This window comes from Cyprinodon tularosa, unplaced genomic scaffold (assembly GCF_016077235.1).
Source record: "Cyprinodon tularosa strain WSP-4 unplaced genomic scaffold, ASM1607723v1 ctg212, whole genome shotgun sequence".
Lineage (NCBI taxonomy): Eukaryota > Metazoa > Chordata > Actinopteri > Cyprinodontiformes > Cyprinodontidae > Cyprinodon > Cyprinodon tularosa.
Window position 1 is genome coordinate 476,208 of NW_024038786.1, and position 17,194 is coordinate 493,401.

Consider the following 17,194-nt stretch of genomic DNA (forward strand, 5'->3'; position numbering starts at 1 on the left):
CTAAACTTGGAAACAAAAAATTTAATAAAGTGTTAGTAATGAGCAATAAGAAAAGCTTAATGGACTTGTTGAAAATAGAGAAATCAGAGTGAAGCAAATGGCAGAAGTATGGCTGATTATAAATTATAAAAAAAAAAACTGTTAAGTTTAGAAATGTAACACATGCCACAACACTCTATGAGCTAATTTGCGTGTATAGTCTGAGACGAAAGGACAGAAAACTATAAGAATAATACTATAATAGATACAACCCAGCTGCATGGCAAAATTCCTTTAATTTGAGTGCTAGAATGGTCTGAAGATGTTTTATATCAAGCTTCTGGTTTGTACATTAAATAGCTTGGGAGAGGCATCCATTTGAAAAAAAAAAAGGGCGTTTCAGCCACTGTCTAATATTCGCCTGTACGATCTTGTGCCAAACAAATGCCTATAACTCAGGCATATTAAGTTGTATGGATGCCATTCTGGCAGTTTAATTCATGACATTTTGGGGAACAACGCTTTAGGACTGTTTTTGTTTAAAATATTTTTGAAAAGATGCTCTGTGAAAAAAGAGGGAAATTGGCTAAATTTGAAAAATGGATAAAAGTGTTTGTTGAACTATGTTTAATAAATCAAAACCCTAATAGATACAGAAATAATTTTCAGACTGTAAGAATGAGCAAGCTTTGAGGAACAAGTATACCAACTTTCATGTTTTGACCGAAAAATGTGGCCACAGTGACGATGTAAAAATATTGTTTGTTTTGAAAGATTTCAACCTGAGGCCTTTTCTCAGAATCATCATTTTCATGTGCCTGAATAAGTCAGCCAAACAGCTAAATCATAAATAATACAGAAATAAAATCAAATAAAGATTCCGTCACTGACTTCCATTATAAAACCAAAATCCTTTAAAAAAAAAGCTTCAATGAAGTAAAACTGTAAAAGATAGCAAAAAGATGAGTTAATCATTAATACCAGAAGGGTGCGGAAATGTTTTGAAATTTGTATGCAGAAGTGGTTAAAGGTGAAAATAGCTGAAATTTTAGTGGAATTTTGGCAGAATCCCAGTCTATTCTATGGGCCAAAAAAATGTCATGATTATTGCAACATTTATAAAGTGGACCGTCACATGCCTACAATCTGAATTTAAATGCAAAATCATACCGTTTGATCAATGTAAACAGGAATGCATTGGATAACACACTAGATTGTTATGAACACTTGCAGCCCCTAGATCTGTTTACCAGAATTCCCTAAATGACTCAGAGAAAGGTAAAAAAAGAAAGTTTAGAGGAAGCGTGATTTGGGGCTGATTTTTCTGAATTGGGTTTACAATGGTTTCATTGAGGACTGTGCTTAGTCATGTTTGGCTTGAGGATGAACTTACAGTTTCTCTTAAATACTGATATTGATGTTGTAGATAGTTAGATTATAGGTATACATTTAATTTTTCCCCCCACTTTGATGTTATGTGTTTAACTGTCTTTTACAAAGCTGTGAAGCATGACAAAAACCTCCATAGCCTGGTTGCATTCCGGTTCACAGTCATATTTAGCAGCAATTAAAAAGTTTGTCATTGCTTATTGGTGTCAGCCAGAAGAAAAATAAATCCACAAAAAAATGTGTTTATTCAAAGTTTAATGTTTCATTGAAGAATAGGCGAGGGGAACTGGTAGTGAGACATGCAGGACACTGGCTCTGACTTTGGATACATCTCGGGGAAGTGGGAGAAACACTGGGGAATACTCGTAATGATGGTTCTTTTATAGTAAAAGATCCTCCCTTACCTTAACAACTGCTTCAAGTCATTCAGGAAGCTGCCGATCGTCTGACAGGTGTAGGCTGGCACTTTGGATGATCTGGTTCTGCTACATCTAACTGGTGGAAAAAAAAGCTTCTACAATGAAAGATAAATTATTTGCACTTACGTGTATTGCATGTAAACTTCTGACCAACTCTGTGGCTGTTACAACCAAATGTTGGAAACAACCTTTGTTGGATGACTAGTGTAAGGAAGTTATAAATCCAGTGCTTAAAAGGGCTCAATTGTTCTTAAAAGCTTAAGAAACACTGCAGCTTTGACAAAGTATACATTAAGTAAAGGTCCTGTTTGAGAGAGTATAACGATATATAACAGAACATATTGGAAAATACTAATCCAGACTTTAGGTTTTACAGAAAGAAGAGATTTAAAATGTGAACAATTGCCCCATATATAGCTGCTAGCACCACAATGAACCTTTGTTGGGCCATGACAAAACTCCCGTTCTTCAGTAAGTCAACAAACAGATCTCCATGGTACAAACACTGGACAGCACCATGTGCTCACCTCCTAGCTGAATTGTTGGCTGGATTCTTTGATCTCTGATGATGGAGAATGCGCCGGGAAAAGAGGTGACCATTTTACTTTAACTTAAGATTCACCAAAAGATGGAGGCAATTATATTTCCTTCAACTGAGTCAAAACTCAGAGCTGATGAAGAGGAGGATGCCATTGCAACAAAGATACTGGAGATTATAAATGGGAGCACTGCTGACACTTCAAAAATGACAGAGGAAGATGAGGACAGAGAGGTTTGGTCAATGGAGATGGGAGATGACTCTGTGTTCTACAGTGATGAAGAGCAGATTCACCAGGACAAGGAATCTGCCATTTTAACTGGTTCCAGAGCTAAAAGGTGCAAATATCCTGTTAATAGTGAGGCAGATGGTGAAATTAACCAACAGATGGAGGGTAATTCAGGAGTGAAACATTTTATTTTTAAAGAGAATTCGGAAATGGAGAAGGAAATGACCCAGAAAGTAATTTGGACTGAAGAGGAAAACCAGAAGCTTGCAGCATTTAAAACTAAAAGAATGCACATATCAGACCCTGAGGAATCAGCTGCAGAGTCTGATGTGACTCCTGGAAAATTTGTCAAAACCTCTGGAGAGTCTGAGCAGCAAGATAAAGTAGCAGCAAATGGTAGGACATGTTTAAGGTCTACAAAGAAAATGTTTAGATATCTTTCATATGTAAATGCATTCTTTCCTTTTTTTAGTGGATCAACAAGTTAAGAAAGAGGAACCAATGACAGAAGCTGACACTTCAAACCAACACCTGTTACTCAACAATGATGGTTATGCCAGGCTGAACGGGGATGCAGAATTTCCTCAAAGACCGTCTGAAGCTGACTCCCAGAAATCAAATGACATGCAGTTTATGGGAGAAGAACAAGCCGACTCTCTGGAAAACCTCAGGCAAGGTCATTGGAACCTGCCTCTGCCCAAGAAATCTGACTCCAGCACCTTTAACCACCTCGCTTCCTCCAAATACAGCACCGTCTCCTACCGCAGGATCCGCAGAGGCAACACACGGCAGAGGATAGAGGAGTTTGAGTTCTTATTTACGAATAAAAAAGAACCTGCTCTTCCAGAGCATTGAGTTAAAAACATGTGGGTTAAAGCTACAGGCTTAGAAAAATCCCAGCTGTAAAAAGTATTTCCTAGTCGTTTCAGAAACAACTGATATTAACTACAAACTTGCATCTATTACATTCTTAAAAAAAAAAAAAATTTAATTCTATATTGTTTGAAAAAAAAAAACTGTAATACAACTACTCAATGATGTATTTAAGTATACAGGTTTGCACACATTTAACATTGTATTTATTTGAATCATTTACCAACCAATGGCATCATACAAAAAATTGGTGGATGTTTGAATTTAATGTTCAGTCCAGTGGTTATGACTATATATAGACTCAAATACTTCACCTGTATTTCATTCAAGTTACCATATGAAGTTGTAACTAATTTAGAAACCCTTTATTCTGTGTGCAATATGCATTTTAACTCCCTAAAATAAGAACTTCTTTTGCAGCTTTGTGTTTTTAGTCCCATTATCTGCTTTAAATGTATTTTTCTGTTCATTTCTTTTTACAGACTTTTTGGGGCTTCTTGCATAAATGTGGCTGGATATTTGCACTCCACCTTAGGGAGAAATGTTGGAATTAGCCTCCTCTAACCTGCTGTGATAGGACTCCTGTCCTGCTGGGACACCAAGCTGAGGCCAGGTTTTATCTAGCTGTTGATTTGAGCCAAATAAAGACTTTGGAGGTAGTTTTCCTTACTCATTATCCAACAATTTGGGGAATTGAGCTCACGGCATGAGGATACTACCACCATGCTTGCTTGGTTCCCACTGTAGCCTTAATTTTGGCTTATAATAATTCATGATTTGTTGAAGTCGTGGTGGTTCTTGAATCTTCAAACCAACTTCCTTCCAGTAAATGTGAGAGTTTGGGTTAGATGTTTGAAATCTGGACATAGTTGTGCCCCCCCATCCCATAAGTAAAAAATGGTCAAACATCTGTGCATAAGTGAGCTACACACTACATAGAGGGTGTGGTTGACTTACTGAAATATATAAACAAAGATCCTCAAGAAACAAAACAGGTTATTAAAGCCCACATTGTGTAAAGCAAATCTAAATATAAATAACTAAATAAAATAAATAAAAATAAATAACTACATCTGGTCAGGAATGCAAGTTTGTTTTATTTTGTGATTTTGTTTGAGATAAAGCTTGTGAGGTAAATCTCTTTTTATCTTTGATTTAAACTCGGATGAAAGTAGAAATTCAATAAAGTGTTAAATATTGTCATTCTTAGGGTTCTGTTGTCCCATGGCTAAGAACTAAACAGAATAAAGAAATGTAGAAACACATTTATTATTGGTTTAATTCATTTTAAGTTGCCTTTTCTATCAGTTTTGCCAAAATAGCTCAACAGGCACACTTTGTATAACCACACAGGTTTAGTTAGGGGCCTGGACCAACACTTCCCTCTAGTGTTAAGAAATCATACCATTTAATGTTTTCAAATCATATCAATAATCCAAGAATAAAGCATTTAAACCAATATAAGCAGCATAAAGTATAACACGCCCTGAAACCCACAGCATTTTTTCCTTTACATGCAAAACAATACATTTTTCATTCTTTATTCAGTCCATGGAGAAACTAAATGCGAGATGCTATCAACCATCAAAATGGGAACTTATCCACAGATATTCCATTTTATTCCCAGTTTAAAAAACAAAAACACTCTCAGTATCTTAAATATTTTTTTTCTTTTAAAAAACAACCCCTCACCAGCTGATTGATATTTATACAAATATCTTTCAGAAATCTGCTTCTGTATTCCTCCAGTCCATCACGTTTTGGTGGCTGGATTACAGTCCAAGGCTGTAGTGCCACTAGTTGTTTCCACAGAGTATTTTAAAGCTCATCATTTTACGTAGTAATGGGTGAACTCCCACTTTTGGAAGACGCTGCTGGGTTGACACGGGCGTAGACGAACCGAGTCATCCTGAGGTTCTGCTTCCAGGCACATGTTGGGAACAAACTCCGAGATGAGGTGCTCCGTCTTCGGAATTACAAAACAGGAATTACAATTAATGCAAAAAGTTCTAAGCCTATCTATCATGTCACTATGGCAGCAAAATGGAGAACTTACAAGAGTGGAGTGGGAGGTTTTGTAGAACCAGCGGAGTTCATGTTTGGTGTTGTCACACGGCAGCAAAGCAAAACCGCTGCCCGAGTTTTGAGACCCAATACAGAGGTTCTGCTGCCGGATGTTCTTCATCCAGGTGTAATTAAATTGCTGGTTCTAAATTAGCAGAAATAAGACAGGAAGAGTTAATTTAGCATCTTTGTGATGTTGTTTGTTCAATGATGTTGTCTGATTGACCTCTGGGCATTCACAAGACAGGAGCAACTGGTTCCCCTGGTTTAAAATCCATAGGGATCCGAGTATAGGGTATATACAGGAACACCTATATTGAATTCAATACCCTTTAATAAAATTGCTAAATTTTTTATAACATGACTGTGAGCTGCAACTGAGGTGGAAATGTTCAACTTTTGGTAGAAGTAACCAATTATATAGGTGTTAAACTGCCATTTTTTTGTATAACGTTTGTTGGCACGATAACATGGTAGACAGACGTCCCCATTTTGGACGACATGTCCCAGGTGTTAGTGTCTGATTAAGAAAAAAAGGGGACATTTTGTTCACATCAGCTATCAAATCGCCGATCATGCAATTGTTAAAATCAGTGGGCCAACTTTTCTTCACCTGTACTGTGATATTATGATACCGGTGTTACACCAAAATATGTAGTAAATACTAATCTGTGGCCAATGTCAATGCTGATATATTAGCATCTTTAATAACTTTAATAACATTTAGAAACACTGCAACAAACTCAATTTAACAAATATATTTTGCTTAAAGGGGGCAAACCAAATTATGATAGTATTGGAATAAGGTTGTGCTATAAAATATTGCATTTAAACTTGCCTTCTTTTTGGTTTAGTCAAAAAAAATTTTTTTTACATTTTAGAGACAATTACCTGCCCACAGTTTTTAAGTAAAACATAAAACAAAAACAAACTTAAAAGCGCACTGCTGATGTCAACATTTTAATCTGCTAACCTTTACAATGAGGATGTTTTAAAGTGAGTGTAGAATGCTTGACTATGTGAACTACAGTCCTTTCTAGTTCAAATTTGTGGACCAGGAAATAAACAGACATCTTTTTTTCCCCACCTTGTTTTTAAACATATGCTAAAGCTGCCTTATCCTTTGTAAAAACTCAAAGCATTTTTTTTATGTAGTAAGTTTTGGCTTCCTTTGGTTCCTAAAAGTTGGAATAATAATTAAATGTTTTGTGCTGCACAGGCTATGTTAGTGTTTTAACCAAGTCCAATATAATGTTGCAGCACTTTAGGGCCAGTTTTCTTAGTTCTATCCTCTTTTTAATTTTTTAAGCTATAGCTTTTTTTAATTGTCATTAAACTGTCACAAGTACAGAGCAACAAAATGAACTCCCAGCATTTAACCCATCCCCTTGGGGAGCAGTGGGCTGCCATTGCCTGAGGAGCAGTGTGGGGTTAAGGGTCTTCCTACTTTTCTCACAACAGAAACCTTCATTTTCCACACCTCCATGGCATCATTGCAAGTTTTTGTTCTTGTTTTACAAAAATATGAGAAATGAAGTTTAGTTTGGCGCATTTCTTCACTCACTGAACACCCGTCATTGAAGTGAAGAGCAGCCGAGAAACTGGGGGTCCCTGTAACTGACTCCTGTGAGCCAGCTGGGTAGAGTTAAACAGGTATTTAAAAATACCTTCTTGGGTCACACTTATTGCCTCAGATGGACTTTATTTTTTAAGATTTATTTTATTACCTTTTAATACCCCCCCCCCCCCCCCCCCCCCCAGGTAAAGAAGGCTAAGCACAAATGTATGGTAATCATGCATATTTTTTCTTCCCTTTCATGATCATGCATTATTCTTTTATGCTCTATCACTTAAAATACCAATAAATTACAATGATGTTTGTTGTGATGTGAAATATATGAAACGGTTGGGAGGGTAAGAATACTTTGCACAGAGCTGTGATTGTTGCATAATTACAGTGCTGCACACCATGAAGGCTTCTGGATACTAAGAAATGCCTCAATGAGGGGGATCAGAATCCAAAATCATCAGATATAGAAAGCCTCCATCTTGATCCCCACCCTTGTTTGTCATGGCTTTGGTCCCACTTCAGACTAAATGCATTTGTGTAAGTCTGGTTTTGCTTTTTCTTAAGTCAAGACCACAAACTATTTTTCCCCCTTAAAAGTCAAGAGCTGAAAACATTTCTCAAAATTGGTTGTGAAATACGGATTAAAGAAAAACAGAACTTACCGTTTTGCTAAGATCACAGATCTCAAAGAACAATGAATCTTTCTTCAGTGCAAGGCATTTTCTCAAGCCACGATTAAAGACCTGGAAAATAAATCAAATGCTTAGACAGATAAGACTGCAGCACTGGAAAGGTGTTTTAATGGGGAAAATAATAAAAAACACCTGGATGCAAAGCAGCATAATGACTTATATCTGATAAAAGCATAAAAGCAGCACTCTGTCATAACTCATGCACATACCAGGCCCTCAGCTTTGACAACAGGAGTATCCATGTCTGGAAACACGTTCTCCAGGTACCACTTGAAACTTTTGCATTTGAGTCTCTTCCTCAGCTCAATCTGCTCTATCAGGTTACCAATGTTGATGACCTTTTTATCCAGCAGGTGTTGGTACCCGTGGCCATAAAAAAGGTCTTTGTACTCATCCAGCCAAACCTCAGCCACTCTTGCCAGGTTACGCTCCACTGTCTTCTGCCGGTCCTTTGGGAATTTGTAGGGATTCTGTCCTCGGAAAATGTGTCCCACACGAGAACAGGGGATGATTTCAATCTCTCCTCCACACATCCAGATCTGTTGAAAGCAGCAAGCCTGTTCAGCAACTGGCACCACAGCGACAAAAATAGTGTGACCACAGTGGAGGGAGTCAATATAAAAAGGATGTTTACCTTAAATGAAATCTCCATGTTCTCTCCACCCCACACATCCAGACCAGGGTCATAGGCACCGAGCTCATAGAAGTACTTTTTGTCAATGGAAAAAAGGCCCCCCGCCATAACTGGACACCTGAAAGACCAAAAAGACAAATGGTTTTACTGCAGGGACCTTAACAATCAACCACAACCCCTCAACACCATGTCTCATTAACAGAGTTAAAGCTATAGATGATTTACAGTTGTTATAGAGAACCTTTATCATTTTTTTTGCTCAAAGCAGAATCACTGCTGAAGGCACCTGTAATACCACATGTAGTGATTGCCTTAGATTTACAAGCTGAACTGGTAGCGATTCTGTCAAAAATACACATGGTGAACAAGAGGGATATACAGTAGCAGCCATTCAGAATGGCCCTTCCCAGTCAAAGGCCAACTGAATTGCAGCCCACTTCCCGGCGACTACCAGCAAAATTCCCTCCAACTTCTAGCCACTGGCCTTTTCCTGGGCTTGCATTTTTTTCCCCCTCTAACTCCACCCTTTCACTGAAAAACAGGGTCTGACCAGGAGATGGCGCTTCTCTTTAGATCTTAAAGGGGTTATAGAATGATTATATAGGGTATTTGGTGCTGGTCCTTAAGGTCTCTGAATAGGGTGTGTAACATTGGTTGGGCTGAAAATGGCTATTCTGAGCCCTAATGCAAGCCTGGTTATAAGACTAAGAATGAAACGACAGGTTTTCTTCCTTTTATGGTATGCTCATGAATATTTAGATGAGCTGTGCGCTGATTGGTTGGTTTACAACGAGCTAAGCAGCTGAGCAAAGATGCATCATAGCAACAAGCACTCACTCACTCACTCACTGAACCATGAAATTGTTGATATGGTAGGGTGACAAGATGTCCTCTTTTTCCCAGACATGTCCTACTTTTCATACTTAAAAAAAACTTCTGGGGGGAATTTCAAAATCGTCCGGGATTTTGGTCGACTACAGTGCAGCAGGTAGTCGAAACAGGGAGCAAGCAGGGGACAAAGCTACCGAACGTGACCCAGTGACGGTAGCCTGGACAAAGGCGGCTCCCCTCCTGCCTTACTGGGCAGCCAGGGGGAAGCATACCGACACCGGGTCGAGTTCGGTCTTGTTCACTTTTTATGGTGGAAGTTCAGAATTGTGAGATTTGCAGAGAAAGGAGGTGTCAATGGGATTTGAACTTCTCTGTACGTCCATTTCACCCACTGAATCATTATTATTCATCTATGAACATGTAAACTCAGTTTTGTATTCTATGACCCCTTTAATGTCCATAAATCATGACAGAATATAAATGAAATAAATGAAACTTAACAAATGCTAGATTTCTTTGTTTTTATGGTCAGTGAAGCTGATCTACTAAGACAAAGCAATTGCTATATATATAAAATAAAGAGAAAGGAAAGGGGATGGTGAGGACAGTACCTGATTGGATCTGTATCTTTCATGTTGTTCTTCTTAATGACGTTCTCTGGTACTGGGCTCCAGCCAAACACCAAAGGCCACTTAAAAATCCCTCTTTGGAAGTTGTCAACAAGCATGTAACTGAGAATAACAACACAAAGCCCCTGTTAATGCATTTCCTGCAGAAATCCCGGGATTTGCTAGTCTGTTATCTTAAACTCAAAGTTACCTCATGTCCTTATCGCTGATGACTTCAATCACTGGACAAGGCACCTTCTTGCGATCCAAATAGACCCTCTCCAATAGCGGCTCCAACCAGCCCACATTACATTCAATGTGGGAGTCGAGAAAGGTAAGAACCTCACCTGTTAGAAACCAAAAATCCTGCTGCAGGTAAAACCAACATTGACCTGCTCATCTGGCAATGCAAATCTAAATATACCTCCAGGAGCAGCAAGTGTTACGGATCCATGTAAAGCACAAACAGGAAAAACTCCAAGTGGATTGAAAATTTACATAAAGAAATTTTTTTTGGTTTCTTTGACTTACACTGTCCTTTTTGTTGCACACAGACAATTATACAAAAGTCGCAGGGTAAAATATGTAAGCAGGTCTGCTTTGACAAGGTGACATTCCTATTTTTCAGCCAAGTTATGCTTATTTATATGCTGCTATCTAATTTTAGATCAAGAGATATGTGTGGCTTTGCACGGCCTGTAAACATAAAGCCCTGTGACTGCATGCAATTTATGATCACACAGCACACAGGTACTCAATTAAAGCTTCCAAGTCTGTCATAGGGATCTTATGTTACGCACCAGCATGAATCAGTTTATAACTGGTAAATATAAGGAAACGGTTACCTTATTTTTGCAAATGTATCACAAATAAAACTCTGACAGAGGGTTGAATATTGTCAGAAATTGTCAGAAAACTGTCCGAATGTATCACCATCCTTCACTTTAAAACAAAGTAGTGGATAAATGATGCTGTGGTAATGGTTTAGTTAAACATGATTAATAGAGTACTGACTGATGGAAGACTTGAATATTGATATTGCACTCTCTTCAGTAATGCCAGGTAAACACTGTGTGATTTTCAGCTGTGGCAGATGAAAGGGCCTTTGGTAGTGATGGTGAAATGAAGCCTCATGAGACATTGAACCTTTTGGCCAAATTGCTTCAACGATCCCCACAGTTCATGAAGCTTCATGTGAACATGTGGAGTGCATAACTACAGTTAGAAATATGATCTGTGATTTTTTGTAATTGTTTATGTTGTTGTTTTTTTTCCATTAAGGTTCCTTTCAAATTGCTATTGATTGGTGTGTATAATAAAATTTTTAGTAAAGTTTTTTTTGTGTGTAAAATGTCTTAGAAGAGAACAATCATTTAAGGTACCCTATTTTCTGCCATTTTAGTGCAATGAGCTCAAGCAGACAATGAAAGTGTTTGTGCAAAATGGGCAATGATGAGCAAAATGAAATGTGCTAGTCATTTTTATTCAAAAATAATAAGTTTTTCCAGTTTTTGGTTTTAATTGGGTTGGAAGTTATGTGATCAACCAATCTAATTTGGCACAGTTTTTACACATTCTATATTTGTACTAGGTCAAACCAATACAAATTAGTCGCATTAGCCAAAATACTTGTTAAGTATAAGCGCAACTTTCAAAAGTCTAAGGTGGGTCTCAAACTTACAACTTCACAAGTGGAAGTCTTTGTCTTACAGCTGATGTGTATACTGCCTGGAAGCCTCGGCTGATTTCATAACATCACTAGCCTTTGGAAAATCATGGAGGAATCTTTGGTGGTAGCTCTTAATCTGTGGTCTAACGTCGCACTGTGAGGCAGCTTCTAGGATGGCTGTTTTTAGCATCTTGTGACCACAGATAACCGGCGATGATTATCTAACAGCGTCTGATATTTAGAATGACAATCCCACTATGTGACAGCTGCTGTGACCTACGTCTACTGATCAGCCAATAGAAATGCAGCTGCTGCTGGAGATGTGCCACTTAAAGATCAGAGAAGATGAATGCAAGGCAATCTATTTCTAGGATATATTGTGATCTACTAGATAATAATCCACAACATTGAGCTGAAAGAACTTTTATAAGCAAAAGAATGAGGAACGGAAGAGACGAATGAATACAATTGACATGTTTTGGATGATTTCTGTCATTGAGAGCCTATCCTGTGTCCAACAAACAGCAACATAGAGAATCAGCTACGGAAACAAGCAGGCGCACCTTCACATTTCACACCAATCACAAACCAGAGAGAGCTACTCTTCTCAGATTGTAGCCTAAATCCAGATTTGCTGGCCAAATAGTTTGAGCAGGAAAAACATATACATATCCTTTTTTCTTGAAGGATTTCTTTATGCATCTGGAGAGGACTGATGCACTAAAGAATTAAGGACATTTTTACCAAACATTGTTTAATGCCTGAATTAAGAGGAAATTGACAAAACTCCATCATTTGCTATTGTGATAATTTTATTCAGCTTTTTTTATTGTGTTAATGCTTTGGGATTGAAGATGTTGCCAATCAAAAATTTTTGATTGACCATATAATCCAGCTGGCTGACATATTTGTAATATTCCACAGAAAGGGCGAAGTTATGTACCTTTAACTCTGTAAACTACTATCCCAAGTCAGTCTGTTTTCCACAGCCAATTCCATGTCTAATTCTCCTTTTTCTAAATTTGATTCAACATGAGGCGGCACAGTTTGATGTGTTACGATTATCTGGCACACAATGATAACATTGGTTATTGTTGTGCATTTTATATTGTAATGAAGTATTAGAGATGAAAGAGGGAAAAAAAGAGTGTATGGAGGGTTTAGCTATTTAGAAAAGAATATAGGACAAAATTAGCTTCTCGAAAAGAAAAGCAAGTAGATCTATACTTTCTAGTAGCCTTGCAGATTTGACCAAGGTGAATGGTGGTGCTAGTTTTGACCCAGGAGGGTGTAAATCACTTGTTCTCAGATATTATATTGTTGATATTATGTATCATTTTATCAGAATACTAGAGTGATCAGCATGCTAAATAAACATGCCATCTTTCATAGTAATTTCATGAACCCTAAAGTTAATAAGAAAATCTTTATGAATTATTGTTTTTTAGCATTATTACCTTTGGCAACAGCTGCTCCAGCTAGTCTGGCTCGGATCAATCCCTGACGTTCTTTGAGGCGAACGATTCTCACTTTGGGGAACTGTGACATGTACTTATCCAGCTGCTCTTTCAGATAGTCTGAAAAGGAAAAATGTAGAATAATATTAATAATATCAGTAATGAATGGGAGGATTTTCCTCTTTTAAAACGCTTTGAGTGTTTTTAACCTTTAGTACTGGCATCATCCACTAGAATAATTTCCTTGAGGAGGTGTGGTGGAGATCTGTTCAGAACGCTGTGCACAGAGCGAAGGAGCGTGGACCACACCTCATCCACAAAGCAGAAAATCACAGTGGTGCTGGGCAAATCGTCATGGACCAGACTCTGTGCACAGCTGGAAGTACAATAAAAGATTCAGACCAGAGCAATTTGTCGTTTCGGGAAGAGATTCAGAACAGAGTACTTACGATTCTGGCCTGGTGTCGGGAACGGCCCGGTCCACTGGGATCTGATCACTGAGGTAGACGTTGAAATGACCCTCGTCCCATCTCTTCATCACCTCCGCGTCTTTGCTGCCGGGGAGGATCACCGCCTGGCCGAACTGGCCGACGGCATTGGGGTCTCTGGGAGAATTGGTCGCATCTAGAGAAAGCACTTTGTGGACCCCCGGCTTTCTGACAGGGCTGGAATGATTTCCTGACACGAGGTTGACATCAGGCTTGGAAGAAAGTCTCACCTCCTCCTTTCTATCTACATCCTTTATGAGTGTTTGCTGAGATATTGTCTTAACAGGGTGTGCCTCATCTGCTCTAGGCTGACTCACTTTTACGCCATTATTAACAAGATCCTCCTCCACCTTTTTACCCGTCTTTGAATCCTTGTTGTCTGAAGGACTGTGTGTAGATTTAGCAGCTTTATCAAGGTCTGCCTTTAAAACATTTTTGCTTGTCCTGAAAGCTCGCTGCATTTGGGTCACATTGGCCACCGCCACTTTCAAATCAAAGTTCACAGCCTTCTTCTTAGGAAGGCCTCCTCCATTGTTTTCTTTAGATAAATCAGATTTGTTTTTATCACTTCTGAGAACATGACCTTCGTGCCTCTGGTTAGATTTCTTGACATCCATCTTTGGATCCAGCTCATGTCTGTAGACTTGGTCCAGTTTGATGCTGGGGTTCAGCTCCACTTTCCCAGGATGTGTCACCCTCTGCACTGGATGTTTGAACCCCCTCCTCTTTGGCTGGGTGAAGCCAATATACTGCTGCTGTTGTTGTTTCTTCATCATCATGATCTCCTTCTCTCTGATCACCCTCTCCCTCAGCAGCTGGCTGTTCACGTCGTTTATGGATAGGCGCAGAGCTGCCATGTCAAACAGCAGCCAGATGACAGAAGCAACAAACACGAAAGCCAGCACCCTCCCACTGCCCCGCAGGTATCTTCGTACCTTCATCATTTTCAGGTTAAATATAAATAAATAAATAAATAAACCCTACATGAGTTTCATTCTCGAAATGGTGCGAACTTTAAGGAAGTTTAGTGCCTGCGTGGCATTGTTTCCCCAGCAGTAGCCAGAGCTATCAGTCAAGAGGCTGACAACAGCCAGGCGACAAAGTGGGTTTAATTCCTCCACACCGTCCCGCTCCGGTCACGTCCAGCCACCCGGAAACATTTTATCATTTAATCCGAGACGGATAGTTCGACAAAAACCGTCTAAGTTAGAAACAACTCACCTAAACCAGCTTTTTTTTCCCTAGCGGCGTGTTTTCCCCGACTGAAAAAAACTTTCTTTAAACAGACGCTATAGTTTTGTATGAGGACGTTGCAACTGAGGTTTACTCTATCCGCGTTCTGATTGGACAGGAAATGTGGAACGTGTGGCCTCTGAGGTCCTGGAAAATTTCCAGAGAAAGATGGGGGAATACCGGAAGTAGATTGTTAGGCCTTCAGAATAAGATACACTTAAAGGACCAGTTAATAATTTTCGTTTTTAATGAACAAGTTTTAAGTTTCAATAAAACTTGAATGAAAATTTTTAAAAGAGCGGAACTAGTAGTAGGAATACCTTTTTATTAAGAAATGTATTTTTGTAAAAAAGAGAAAATGGATTCTCCTTAACTTCAGTTAAGCTGGTGAAGGACCAATTTATTACGGTTAAAATCAGTGTTAAATCAGAGAGATGATAGAGAGATAACGACTACCACAGTATGAATGCCTATGTATATATAAAATACAGTATAAAACAGGGGTACTGAGAGTCTTTGACTAAAGACATTGTAAAGTACTAACTGTTGTCCATAAAGCTCTTTATTTTAAGAGAAATTATTATTGTGTGTCAAATTGTTTTCAGGTTCTATAAGTTCCTATACAGAGCTGGCCTTCGTTGTTAACTTTTCAGGCTTTATTAAATAATTTACTCTGATGCTCTTACCCCAGCAGATGATGGCAGAATAGATCACCTTCTCCACATGCATCAACTTTCTGTAAACAATGACCTATGCTTCCTTATAAACCAGTCTGCTTTGTTGCACCTCATACGCATTTGAGTCTCCAGTGGAGTCTGTTGTCTAGATGAACACAAATAGGTTCCTGTCAGAATAATTTTCAAGCAAAAAAAGAAGATTGTGTATAAAATTGATATATTAATTCTTTCTTTAAGCTAGGCACATTTTGATTTTTACACCTTTTTTTTCATATGTTAAAGAGCTCTGTGTGTGCACCTTGATGCTCTATTTCTCCAGTTCTTTTCCCTGAAAAGAGATCACTTGGGACAAACTCTTTAAATAGCACTTCATAACGTATACAGTATGTAATAAATAACCAGGAGACATGACAGCAGATTCTGATAGAAATTGTAATCTTACTCAGATCAGAAAAATTGCTTAGAATGTACAGAAGGCAGCTGCTCATCTCTCAGGAAGTGGCCCCGATTAACAGTTAAAAATGAATTTTATACATCGCCCGTCTGCCACATCATCTTATTTTACATCATACACGTTAGCAGATGATTAGACATCAATGGTTCCAGCCGTATCAAAATATTACACTTTGTTCTTAGCTGAAGGGCACCGCTCTCATTCCATTTCCAAATCTTTGCCACGTACAGAATGAAGATTATAACTGTATATCCAGAAAGAGGAACTGTCCTTATTAGATTAAATCATCAGTTCTGACACACAACAGGCAGCCAATACCAAGGTGTAATAAACTCACATATCTTTAATGATAATTATCCTAACACCAATATTGTCAAAACATTACCTACACCAGATACAACGTGCAAAAATCCCAGTATATTGTCTCTACACGGTACCAACATGAAATTGGTTTAAATATTCAGAACTTGGGTTAGAACATCCTACTCTAAAGTATTAGAGCTGCAGATATATTGGCCTTTCCTTGAGCTAGCAGATAGCTCTAGCCTTGACCAATTAATCTAGAAAGGTATGCAGAGGTCAAGAGGGATCTCCGCTGAAGGCATGATTTTAACTACTCTTAATTATTTTTTAATTGAAGTTTTTGTTGTTGCGTGTTTTAATTAGTAACTCACTCTGTATACCGTATACCTTTATATATGTTGACCTGGCATAGCTTATCTGCTGTTAAAGTTTATATGATAGGTCGTCTAGAGAAGGCCTGATACTAAGTTAGAATCCACCAATATCTGTAAAACCTAGAAATTCCAAAGGGCAGGTACCTCAACAGGTGAAATACACTATAGTTGCAAAGTATTATATGAATTGAATAGTCATAGACCTTTTTAACTATTAAGTATGATGGGAGGTTTAAATATTTAGGCGTCTTAAATGCTCACAATGCCTTTCATTGTCAGAATCAGAAGCAAGTATTGTGTTCAGGGCAGCTGCTCCTATTCCCATAGAAGACACATGACAATTGTGCTACACAGCATGTGAAAAATCACAGGATCAGCTCTGCTCCTCCACTATTAGGTCATTCATTTACATTTTTTACCCCTATTGTTTCTTTTGAGCACACTAAGCAGACATATTGCAAAATTAAAAATATAAAAATTAAAACATCTTAAATTTGAGCTTAATACATTTTACATATTTTATAGTTGAAAATATGGACTTACAGCACTTATTACATCATGCCATTCACTATTGTACCTTGTAACCTTGCTAGCATTTTTTTTTTTTTTTTATGTATACCTACAGCACATGACTATAAGGAAAAATGAAAGATTAAAATCAGGGCGTATTAATTTGAAAGTCCTCACCGGAAATATGTTGGTAAATCGAGCTC

General features: G+C 38.2%; 2 protein-coding genes across 3 annotated transcripts; one reads left to right on the forward strand and one right to left on the reverse strand.

Moving 5' to 3' along the window:
* Positions 1 to 2,253: 2,253 nt before the first annotated feature.
* LOC119783886 (ermin-like) lies at positions 2,254 to 4,314 on the forward strand. Of its 2 annotated transcripts, none has more exons than XM_038285610.1 (2): positions 2,254 to 2,950; positions 3,039 to 4,314. In XM_038285610.1, the coding sequence occupies exons 1-2, from the start codon at positions 2,416 to 2,418 to the stop codon at positions 3,407 to 3,409; spliced, it is 906 nt and encodes a 301-aa protein (XP_038141538.1). In that variant the 5' UTR covers positions 2,254 to 2,415; the 3' UTR covers positions 3,410 to 4,314. The 2 variants fall into 2 exon arrangements, with proteins under 2 accessions (XP_038141538.1, XP_038141537.1); XM_038285609.1 differs by having other exon boundaries at positions 2,257 to 2,950; positions 3,027 to 4,314.
* Positions 4,315 to 4,504: 190 nt separating this feature from the next.
* On the reverse strand, positions 4,505 to 14,801 carry LOC119783885 (polypeptide N-acetylgalactosaminyltransferase 5). Its single transcript, XM_038285608.1, has 10 exons — positions 13,402 to 14,801; positions 13,162 to 13,328; positions 12,953 to 13,072; positions 10,038 to 10,173; positions 9,830 to 9,949; positions 8,388 to 8,505; positions 7,963 to 8,292; positions 7,724 to 7,804; positions 5,484 to 5,636; positions 4,505 to 5,393 (listed from the first exon to the last, which is right to left on the reverse strand). The coding sequence occupies exons 1-10, from the start codon at positions 14,382 to 14,384 to the stop codon at positions 5,256 to 5,258; spliced, it is 2,346 nt and encodes a 781-aa protein (XP_038141536.1). The 5' UTR covers positions 14,385 to 14,801; the 3' UTR covers positions 4,505 to 5,255.
* Positions 14,802 to 17,194: the final 2,393 nt, after the last annotated feature.